Raw genomic sequence first — 11896 nt, forward strand, 5'->3', positions numbered from 1 at the left:
CATTACAAAAGTGTGCTTGAATTACTTGACAACTGCTAAAAATTAGTAATGCGAAAGCATGACTTGTTAGAAACGGAAATTAATATTCAGTCATTTGTTGGTGCAATATATTAACTCTTTTGCGTAGACATCCTATTACGTTGTTTTGCAATTTTCACGTGCCATGATAATAGTTGCAAATTCAAAATCAAAGTCTGAATGTTTTTATGAAGAATACTTAAAATGTGTATAATATGTAAATATATAGACTTCATTTAATTGTATAATGATATATCATTTATCATTCTTTTTTTACATATTAGACGCAAAGGAAATCGAGTCAGCAATATTAATTGTTGTAAAAGTTAATAACGTTAATTACTGAACAACGATATTATCTTATTCAACTTATATTCAATTTACCTAATTGTTATTAGTTAAAAAAATTAGTTAAAACTAAACACAAGTATAATATTTACAAGTCTCACTTAACGATACATTTTTCACCGATTATTCCATTATGAAAATGTACAACGTACTAAAAAAATTTCCGGAATTAGAATTTCCTAAATAAATTTAGGTTTTTGCCGCTATAGACTGCGAGTCTTATACTATTATGAAGCAGTTTTCCACGTGGCTGAGAACGTATCATTATTCAGTAGTTTCTTTTGTAATACCTGAAATTGCGTTTAGCAATTGGCTGTGAAATGGAAATAACTTTTATTAAAGAACAGCGAATGTGTGCGTAAAATTTTATCGTCGTTTTAAATAAACCTACAGCCGAGGCTTACTATACATATAAAATGTTTAAGGAAGTTTTTCTATAAAGGTAATGCCATGAGCAAGTTTACGAATGGCTTAATAATTTTTGACATGCCTTTATAATGCCCATACGTGTATTAATCATCTGATTTGCTCTTAAACACTTTAACAAAAGTTATCAGAGATCGGGAGGCTCGGGCGCTTGTCGATAGCAAATAAGCGTTTTAACATTTACTAATAAAAAGAAGGAGGCAAAACGCGGACAAAGCTTTCGCACATTAATTGTGCGTTGATCCGACAATTTACACAGCGATAAATAGCCAGAGGTCGAATTATCGAGTGGAAACCTATCTACTCTCGCGTTATCGCGCACGTAACGAAGAAAGGCTCTGTTTGCTGAAGCAACGCGCACGTGTGTGTTCGCGATTCTGCACGATCCCTCGGCAGTATGTGGTTTACACGTGTGTGTAAACATCGCTGCGAAGCATGTTCGATCGCGCTTCCGACTTCAGATAAATTTAGTTCTACTCGCCAAAGCGACGATTTCCCTTTCTACGGGTGTAGCTGTCCGATGGTCTTTGCATCGTTTAGTGAGAGTTCATGCGTGGGAATTGCATAAGCGCTTTAAACGGCTGCCTGAGCTCAACGGCTTTCAACGTGATATCAGAGGTCGCATCGGAAGCTGAACGGATAATAACGTCTTCCGTGAAATTGATTTAGCCTGGAGCGCATCGGGAATGCTTCCTCTCGATAAAAAATGCTCAGGCGGATATATGTGAGAAATCTACGCGCGAAGCCGCGACTAAATGACGACGTCCGACTATTATATTTTTTCCGGGAGGAGAAATAACTGCAATTTGGCTCTTACAAATGTCTCAGATTACCTGCTTGAACAGAGAAGTGAGTAGCCGCGCAGATAAATCTATTAATATTCGTCATTTATTGTAGCTTGATCGTCAACAATATTGCACACCTTTCTCCGTTGCCTCTCTCTGGTTGCCACGATGGGTCTATTAGTTAGTATTCTTATGGCAATTATCCGACTCTTGGGGAGGCTGCTATCTCCATGAATCTCTCGTTATGAAACTCGCCTGTTATGTTACTCCTCGTTAAGTTAATCCGTGGGTACCAAATGTATGTCTGGGCGACAGATATAATTGCGCGAGCTCATTACACCTTAATTCCGCCACTCCCGTATAATCCTCTCGTAATGAAAGATTTAGTCCTTGTAAAGTCATTACTGCGAGGCTCTCTACTCCACGAAACAATGGAAAATGTATGGATTGATCTGGGACGAAACGGGATAATAGCATGCTTTGTACCCTTAATACTGGACCGCGCATTCCCTATCTCCCACCTTGTCCTATTGTTCTGGTTTTTGCCGAGTTAAGGGAAAAGGATAGAATCCCTTGTCGTCCCAAGCAATGCGTGCGACAGAGAAGCGTAGTCCATCGCTGGACCAGACTTCCTTGTAGCACGCAAGGAACTCTATCGTTTTCCCTGAACTCGAACTTCTTCTTTTATTCGTGGCACTTGCTTTTGAATGTCAGAAGACAATATGGCCGTGCTTGAACTCGAACGCAGTGCAGTAGTGTATGGTCTAAATTTGTACACAAAGTATCGCTGATGTCTTACCGTGTGAATTTAGGCACAGGTAGAGCACATACATTTTTCACGTATGTATATGCAAAGTGTATACCAAAGTGCCCAAACGCGGGTTACCCGGGTCGCTATTAGAGACAATTCGGGCAAAACATGAAATACACGAATCATTCAGAGGCGTACGTACGTCCGACCTAACTAACTCCGAGTGCTCTTCTTCGTAAATACCCTAGGTTTGCTTTCTGTTCCTGCACTGGTGAACTAGTGCAGTAAGCTAGAATGAGAAAAAATATACTTGTTTCACTCTAATTTATTGCACTAGTTCACCAGTGCAGGTGCGGAAAACAAACCTCCTGTATAAGGAGATCGAACTAGGCTTGATTACGTTACCAAACATGGGCCGACATTAGGCTTGTTTCCTGTTACTAGACAAAGATGAGGCGACAACTCAACATTAGCTATCTCGTTCTAAAGTTTGTAATTAATATTTTCCACACGGGAGAGTTAGGGAATGCGCAGTCTATTCTTACTATGTCTAGGACTGATTTCACATCGTGTGATCGACAAGAGAAAACACGATCAACTTTCTGTCGGTAAAACAGAGTTGCAATTCGAATTTCAACCGCGTAGCTATAATCTTCGCCAGTGGGATTTGCCGACAGGAGTGCAAAATAGCTACCTGATGCACGTACGTGCGCGCATGGGCATCACAAGAATTTCACTCGGGTAGACGGATAAGACTAAGCTTTCCCGTTAGCTTTGACGATTAATAAATGTCCCGTCGTCCCTGACATGGCTACATTCTCTCATGCACGGCCAGCAAATCGTGCATTTCGCGATGCACTCGATCCATGACAATCTGACCCTTGTAGTAAATAAGAATGCCTATATAAGCGACACCGTGAGGTACACTGGACTGTTCATAAAATAAATTCAAAGGCGCTATTATACGGACGCGGCCATGATTGATGGACGAAGCCATGGTGAAGCGAATTATTGCGGATAATTCGCTGCTCCATTTCCACCAAACTGCACCGTCACCGCCGATTACCGAGCTATAATCATCGAGCCGAATATTACCGTGAATTAGAAAGTAGCGCGATCGCCGGTCGCGTCGCGCAATCAAAGACATTTTGCGTTTCTTGCTGCGTTCTGACGAAATGCACCGTCGCGGCGTCGCCGTTAACGACGTCTTCAATTATCGCACCATCTGCCGTACGGAAACCCTCCGCGTCGAGTTTTTTTTTTTATACAGGTCGTTCGCCAGATGTGGCCCCTTGAATAATCTAATGACCTTAGCGCGGCCGTTATCTAAGGGAAATCAGGTTTTTCGCGGATCAACTGTGCGTATTTTTACATATCTCTGTGACCACAAAACCTCTATTAATTTTCAATATTTTTAAACCTGTCTAGTTATTTACCTCGGATTCTACAGCCTTTCTTATCTTTTACATGAGCTCTCTCTCTCTCTCTCTCTCTCTCTCTCTCTCTCTCTCTCTCTCTCTCTCTCTCTCTCTCTCTCTCTCTCCCCCCTCTCTGTCTCTCTAGAGATTTTATTATTCATAAGCAATCGCAGATAATGGATAATAATTTAAAAGTGAAATCGTCGTTAAAAGTGACGGTAACACATACGATTAACGACAACAGCACGTACCTTCTTATTACTACAAGAAATATCGAAATAGAGAAGAGAAAATGTCCACATATATCTTATATTCAAGACTGTCTTGAATTTATCTAAAGATGCTGTACGGAACATTTCATTGGCTACGGAGTATCTAAAGATGATCCTTAAGACAGTCTTGAATATAAGATCTGACTATGAATACCGGTCTAAGTCCCAGTCTACAATAGATGATTTAAGCCTTAAGAAATTGACCAATCACGGTCAAGTATGAGTAGAATACGTGACTGTGATTGGTCAATTTCCTAAGGCTTAGGGTTTAAGTCTTTATTGTAGATGGGCACTGAGATAATGAATAAAATTTTCATCAGATTAGAAGTTTGAGTCGATGCTACAAATCATTGCGATGGATATCATTATTTGTGCTAATTTTAGTTCAATAATTTTGTATTATAAGTAAAAATATTGTCGTTTGTGTGAAATTTAATAGCCCGAATCGATAGACGCGCGTTAATTCGGATTACGGAAAGATTGCACTACATCATAAATTAATTAATATAATCTAATATACTACATGTATTGTGTACGCACACACACAATTTGAATATAATCTAATGTACTACTACGTAGACGTACTTATTATGGGCTTAATTACGACGGGAATTGATAAAATAATTTCGTATCGCAATCGAATTGCTTATGCCAATAATACTCACACGAGCTGTTGTATCTGCGAGACATTGATTACAGTAGCTATTTCGTGGGTTGTCGGTCATTCTCGTTTGTCCCGGAGAAAATAATTGATATACACTTACACAACCTTGATTCCAGAGTCGCGCAGAGTCTTTGTAAAGATCAAGTTCATATAATACAGCTTTTTCAACAATTTCTTATCTATTCCTCTATTCGATTCCGCTAATCACAGGGAAGCGATCTCGTAACTTCAACGTCAGCTTCGTAAAAAGGGTAATGAAAACAGTAGATGTAACGTTCAAACTTGTTGGCAACACGCAAAGTACCGCGACGGTGAGCCAGAAGCATGGCGTCGCGTCACCGGTGCCGGTTAACGGTCCCCGTGAGATTCCGCGAGTCCTCCAGGAAGCCAGGATCGGCCGGAGTTCACGACGGCCCTTCCATCGCTCTCGGGTGGAAAGGCGATTGTGCTTAGGCGGCCGTACAACTTTCTCGCTGCCGGGATCGCAAATGCGGAAGAGGTCGGAGAGTACACGCCGAGAGTACATGAGAGCTTATGGTACGATTCATCGGTCAGTACCCACAGGATCGTTGCCCTGTAAGGATCGTACCTCGGTTCCCCCTCTCCCGTATCGGCAGCTACCCGGTGAGTTGCCGTTCAACTTCGATCGCGGATCGAGATCGCGAAGTATCGTGTCGCGGACGATCGGCGAGTGAATTGCTAATTTCGCTGAATCAATTCAAAACTGTCGTATTTGAATCCTTTTGAATACAAAGCTTGGAGGAGTGATTTTATTTCAAAACGTTGGAAACTCTATCTCTCCCGGAAAGACAGGTTTTTCTCGTTTGGTACGTTTTCTATTTAAGGATTATTACTATCAACTAGAGAGTGAAAGAGAGAGAAAGATTTTATTAATTTCATTTTTCGATGTTGCAATGCCTCGATGTAAATATCCGAACTATTAAACATTGCATCATTATTGGGTGAGTAATGTCGCATGGCAATAAGTTAAATATTTACAGGTCTTAATATTTAAATTTATATGTATCTTCGCTGATTATTCATTCATTTCATCATTTGCACTTTAAACCTCGCTTAATCGTAGAAAAAAAATATCAATAAAACAATTCTGCTTCGCAGTGTAATACTGTCATCTTTCTCTTGTCCGCTAAACTAGTGTCGGCATAGGAAACAATTAAAGACATAAAAAAAACGCGTGTGAAAAGAAAAAATCGAATTGATTAGAAACTTATTTTATTTATTTAATACGTAATATAACAATTACGTATTAAAAGTTTCATAACTAATAAATAAATGTAGCATAATTAATTAATTATTCTGCATTTGTCGTCAGTGTTATCAGTATTGATAACAAAAGAAAATGTAATAATATGTGTATATTTGTATGATGCGAATTAATGACGTTATAAATTATTTTACTGAAAATCTGAATTAATAGTAATGATTCTTCGGAAAAAATAGTTTTCTCGATATAACAATTATCGTATCGATGTTAAGAATATTTGCGAGTGAGAGAGTGAGAGAGAGAGAGAGAGAGAGAGAGAGAGAGAGAGAGAGAGAGAGAGAGAGAGAGAGAGGGGGGGGGAGAAACGCTGTATGTGATAAATGCATAGTTTCTACAATGGCAGGGTTTGTCACAAGAGTGAAAACAAAACCCGTATGAGATAATGCCACTTTCGATCTCGAGAAGTAAAAGCGTGCAATTGTCAGTAAAGGGAAATGGTTTGAGGCATTGAATTTACAGAGATAACGCAGTGATATTTTCATGGACTTTCATAGACTCGACTTTCTAATAATAATTTTCATCCAGATTAATATGTGAGTAAGAGTATTTCATGCGTAATACAAATATTATATACGACTTACGCTGGAATATTATAGCAATGTAAAATGTAACTAGAAAGTTTTGATAGATTTCGTTACTAAAAAAAAAAAACTTTAACAAGGACGAAAGGGCCGAAAATTTGCACTCTCGATAATTTCGGTAGAAAATACCGGCACGAGAGGCCGAAATGCAGTCTACGTTACACGCGACTGTATGCGGTTGCATATCGACGGGCGCAGCCTTGAGTGCCGACGATTCTCCGTAGAATTCTTCGTAAAAGTTTTCAGAAAGATCGAAGGCAAACAAAGAGTTTTGGTTATTCTACGTTTGAAGAAGATTGATGTGAAAATACGCATGTTACGTCACGGATGAGTTAACTCTTTAAAAAAAAAAAGAGGGAACCCATCCTCGAAACAAGTTATCATGCTTTCGTAGACTGGCCTTGAGGAATCTCGCTTTGTCAAACAAGTAAGAGTCTTGTCTTCAGATTACACGGCGGTCCACGCAAGGGTACCATAGAGAAGACAGAAATTATCATGGCAATAAGTGGCAAAATTATTTTGTGTTTCGAGACTTGTTAGAGATCCTTACAAAATAAATAAAATCTCCAAGCGCTCTTTACGAGAACCTACACGTGCATTGATCGCAATTTGGATTTGCAAATCCTTAAGATATGGTTCCGAGAAATCGATAGTGCACATTTAATACATATTATCTTCAATTTTTATAACAAACGAAGAAAAGGCTTATTGTCAAATATTTACCAGTTGGGTTGACAATTAGCTCACTGTTTTAATTTTCATAATAAACTATTTTTACTCTCTGTGATTCCTCGAAAAAAAAAACAATCAGCAATGGTCGACATATTGAGATAGCAGAAAGAATAAAACTTTCTAAAACAAACGCAAACTCACCAACGCAATATCTTTGAGATGTTGCAACGCGGCGTCGGTCTACTTTCAGTTCAGCACAATGTGGCGTTCTTCGATATTTCGTAGACTAGGCAGCGATTATCGAGTAAATCAACGTAATAATGATGCAAGACGGAATTTAATTTCACAGAATTCGCCAGGTTTGAAATTAATGCGTGGATAACGGGTATACGGCTAGACGTGGAAAATGTGTTATTACCACGGCATACGTATGATGAAAATTATGAAATATCGAAATCAACAGACAGAAAAAGCACTAATAACATGTACTTATAGATTACGTCAACGGAACGTGACTATGTCGACTGGTTAGACGTGAACTTTCGTGCTCGATCAAGTGTTCTACTATGATGTACACTTATAAAGATTCGACATAAGTATACACGGTGCATTCACGTGCATTCTTCTCAGCCTGCGTAGTCACAGCTAGCAGCTAGATTCTCCCGCGTTGGGTTCAAGAGCCGGGGGTACCTCGCGGCGCGACCTTTCACCGATCGTTTCGGATCATAAGATCGAGTCCCTTTCCAGTTCTCCCTTATTCAATTCTCCTATCTCTTCCGTGGAATTCGCTGATAATCGCGCGCGACAATTGGTCCGTTGATCCCAATGAAGAATGGGTCTTTGTCCGAGCGGCGTGCGCGCGACACGTAACCGTATGCGGCCGTCAGTGAAAGTGCCGGACTGTCGATGCAATAGGGTGACCCTGACATATTTCGCAATGCGCCTTCGTAGTCATTTCCCAGGTGCAATTTGTATCGGCGAGGAGTCACGGAGCCCGCGCTTGTCATCTTCCGACCGCGCGAGACGCTCCCGATGGCTCTCGCCATCGTCTTCGTCATCGCTTCCTTCGCGCACGAATTCACGCGATTTCAATACGCACGACCCTGCAGGAAATAATTCTACAAAATTCTATAAAAAGAATATACTGCCAGAATCTAAGAAATTTCACGTAAACTTAAAAGGTGTTATAAAATTTAACATAAAAATGCTAGAATTGGAACACTCTTGTTAATTTTTGTAATATTCTACAAGTAAGCGGATGTTGTAATCCTTTAAGATTTTGCTTCTCAAATTTTTTAAACTAGTAAAGTTTTGTACTAAGTTTTACAAAATTGTACATTTTCATGAAATACTACTTGCAATAACTTCGTGATTTGAGAACATTGCAAGCTGTGGTACTATTTCGTAGATATCTTTACAAAAAAAAAATTAATGTTTCCACGAGGATATAAAAATTTCTACAAATTCCTATTTCGAGTCAATTTTTGTAGTTATTTGTATAAATTTTACCGCTAGGGGACCGGCCGGTCGGTTCTATTCACGCCGCTGCTTTGTGGCGGTTTCCGCGAAGCCTTTCTCTTCGTTGCGGCACAATGAATGACTCGCACGTTCTGGCCGTTCGCACGCATAAACTGCACCGTGACTTGTGACAACAAACGATGGAGTTATATCATAGAAAACCGGCACGCCAGGTGAATTTTGTGAAGTAACGATTGTGAAGTTCGCACGCTTCGCGCTCGCGAAATACCGCGCCTCTGATTATCTCGCCGGTACTTGGCGAGATTACAGAAGAATGGCTGGAATTTACATCGCAGCTTCTGCGAAGAGGATCGCGTGAACGGTCGCTGCTGACGGACCTTGAGAATTCGCGTCACACAGAGATGCCGGATAATTGACTTTACGTGCCGCGAATGCGAATACCGGTTGATAAAACTTGATTCGTTTAAAAAATAAATGACTTATCGTACTGTAATTAATTGGTCTGTTTTGAATCAGATTATTTTTTGTTACATTTCAGAGTATTTTGCGACTCAAACTCGCTTCTCGCGATACCTCATATCGTTATTCATACCAGTGTTTTACGACTCAATCTTGCTTCTCATGATACCTCATATCGTTATTCATATCAGTTTCAATATCTTCTTCCCATAATTCATAATGCAATCGTTGACAAAACACTTTGTGAATATTAAGGAAAATATTGCGCCCTCTGAAATCCCCGAGACAAAGAACAAAAGACTCGTTTAGACAAAGACGAGTATTCATGTAGAATTGAAGTCAAGTACATTATGTGGCAGTGGAAAATGTTACGAGAAACGTTGAATAAGAACAAGTCCGTGCAGAGGAAAGATTAAAAGGAAAGCTAGCTCGACAGATATATTTAATTAAAGAAAAAAAAAACGTATACATATCTCCGCTAATTACCTGTGATTGCTGGCGGTATTAGACTCGTATCTCAATCGTAACTATATAAGACCTCGCATTATGGTAGCCCACTCACGGCCTCGGACACGCGAAGACATACTAATAGTCGTCCAATTCGTGCGGAGGCTTTCAACGTGCGGGACGTGCGGCGAAAAGCGAAGCCGCACCGAGGCCGCGTGCCGGCACAAAGAAATGTGCGCCACGTTACATCATCGCCGCGATCGGCACCGCCGGGCGAGCAGTATCGCGCGCCGCACTCGCGGGAAACTGTAGCTGCATCTTTCGCTAGACAGAAAACCAGTGTTCCAGCTGCGAGGCGCGAAAGTCACATCCGCGAGCGTAACCGCGCGCCGTCGACGCCAAGTCGTCCCGCTTTTCATTGGCGCTCATCGCGGATTCGCCGCGCATTTTAACGCGGACGACCGTACGCGCGTTTAATTATATTTTATGTGCGTGCTGTGTCTCTCCCTGATTATACGTGCGCGATATCGCCCGCTTCCGGTCGGGAACAACCACTTTCGATCGAGTGCAAGAAGATAATAAGTGTTGTCTGAGAAAACCGAAATAGCCGTCTATACAAAAAGGAACAATAACCGTGAGGTTGACGTAACGTGTCAGTTTGTCTTGGACGGACAACGAATCCGATTTGTTCGTTTTGTAACGCTGAATTTTTATTGGGGCAAAAAAAGGGATGTGACCGCGTCTAGCTGCGCGCGAACCGACGGATATTGCTAACTACTCGAGGCGGGCCGCGGAATTAATATAGATAGATTTGAATTATACGTGCATTACGCGCGCGATTCCGAGAAAATGAGCAGTATTGAAACGGCGGCAGGTGGACATTGCCGCAAGAGTAGGATACCGCCAACCGGATATTGGGCTTCGTAGCGGCTGAAGGAGGCGTAGTTGTGTCGCACACAGCGACGATGAAACGCCGCGTTTCGTGAAAATAAACGGCTATCACGTTTGACGCGCGTATTGCGACACAGGAAAGAGACAAGCTTTTATGATACGCTCCGAAACACTTGCGAGTCCACGAGGCAGATATTACCTCGAAGTCGCGCTCTCGTGTCAATTAATGCAGCTTCGAGATTCACGCAGTATGGTAATGAGAACATTGTCGCGGACGCAGAGAGGTGCTTTATCATACGCATGTAGAAATTTATTAACGGAGATGAGATACGAGACTAATGCAGCCAGCAATCACAATATTTACGATATTTGAATCATTATGGGTTCGCGATAACACTTAGTTTTTTAACTGCGCAGTTTCTATGTCACCAGTGTCTACCGGTGTCATCGTTCAATTCAAACATTTCTGAATGGCAATTTATGCGGAACGACACATCGGGGTGAAACTTCAGTATCCTTACAATAAGTCACGCTGCGTTCTGGACTTTGTTCTGATGATGCGAATTCTAATCGATCCAGCTGATCTTATCTGCACGTTTAAGGGGTCACAACCCTCTACACTGATAAGTAAACCTATACCCAAATGGAGACACACCGATTTTGATGAGTCATAATCAAATAAACAACTAGTGGAAACAAAATAGTTGTAACATTTAACTTCTTTTTAGCAACATACTTTCCGTTTTATACAATCAAATTACATGTTCAGTCAACAAAATAAGTCTCTCAGCGTAGAGCCCCCCGAAAAAAGCCACTTTTCGGTGATTTTTTCTGGCATATAATAAACGTAAATGAAAATCTGTTTATTCCTATTTATTCTCTATACATTGAAGTTTAAAAAAATTTTTATGAATTTTTCCTCAACAAAATGGCGACGACATGGAACCAAAGCGGAAGTTTTTTGGAGACCTTTGCGGAAGTCGCCCCACGGGCGGAAACGAAGGTCCCTCACCCTTTGAGCTAGAACAAAAAACCAAAGATTTTTGAAAAATACATAACATTTTTTTTCGAACCACGTACGGATTTTGCGAAATACCGTTTTTTGTAAAAATGGTGCGCGTTGGAAATGAAAGTTGCACTTTTCGCTACAAAAATTTCGCACAAAAGTGTTTATAAGAACACGAATTTTTGACTTGTCGCAAAATCCGTACGTGGTTCGAAAGAAAATGTTATATATTTTTTAGAAATCTTTGGTTTTTTGTTCCAGCTCAAAGGGTGAGGGAGCTTCGTTTCCGCCCGTGGGACGACTTCCGCACTTTGGATCCAAGACTTTGACGCCGCCATTTTGTTGAGGAAAAATTCCTAGTAAAATTTTTTATAAGTACTTCAATGTAGGGGAA

At 40.7% G+C, this 11896-nt stretch overlaps 1 protein-coding gene across 7 annotated transcripts in view; it reads left to right on the forward strand.

The window, feature by feature from the left end:
* Positions 1–1596: 1596 nt before the first annotated feature.
* LOC105567378 (alpha-tocopherol transfer protein) overlaps positions 1597–11896 on the forward strand; it is a 16384-nt gene continuing 6084 nt past the window's right edge. For 2 of the 7 annotated variants that reach the window (XM_012022219.1, XM_012022220.1), the window contains exon 1: positions 10260–10749. Coding sequence is in view for 4 of the 7 variants with exons in the window: in XM_012022214.1 (XP_011877604.1) it covers positions 10651–10749 (99 nt within the window). In the remaining 3 variants the exon portion in view is untranslated. Of the gene's footprint in view, positions 1642–5190; positions 5307–8863; positions 8912–10258; positions 10750–10913; positions 11124–11896 lie in introns of those variants that run through there. The other 5 variants (XM_012022217.1, XM_012022215.1, XM_012022216.1 and 2 more) reach the window with 5 other exon arrangements.

Source organism: Vollenhovia emeryi, unplaced genomic scaffold (genome assembly GCF_000949405.1).
Source record: "Vollenhovia emeryi isolate VEMERY1.0 unplaced genomic scaffold, V.emery_V1.0 DF939138.1, whole genome shotgun sequence".
NCBI lineage: Eukaryota > Metazoa > Arthropoda > Insecta > Hymenoptera > Formicidae > Vollenhovia > Vollenhovia emeryi.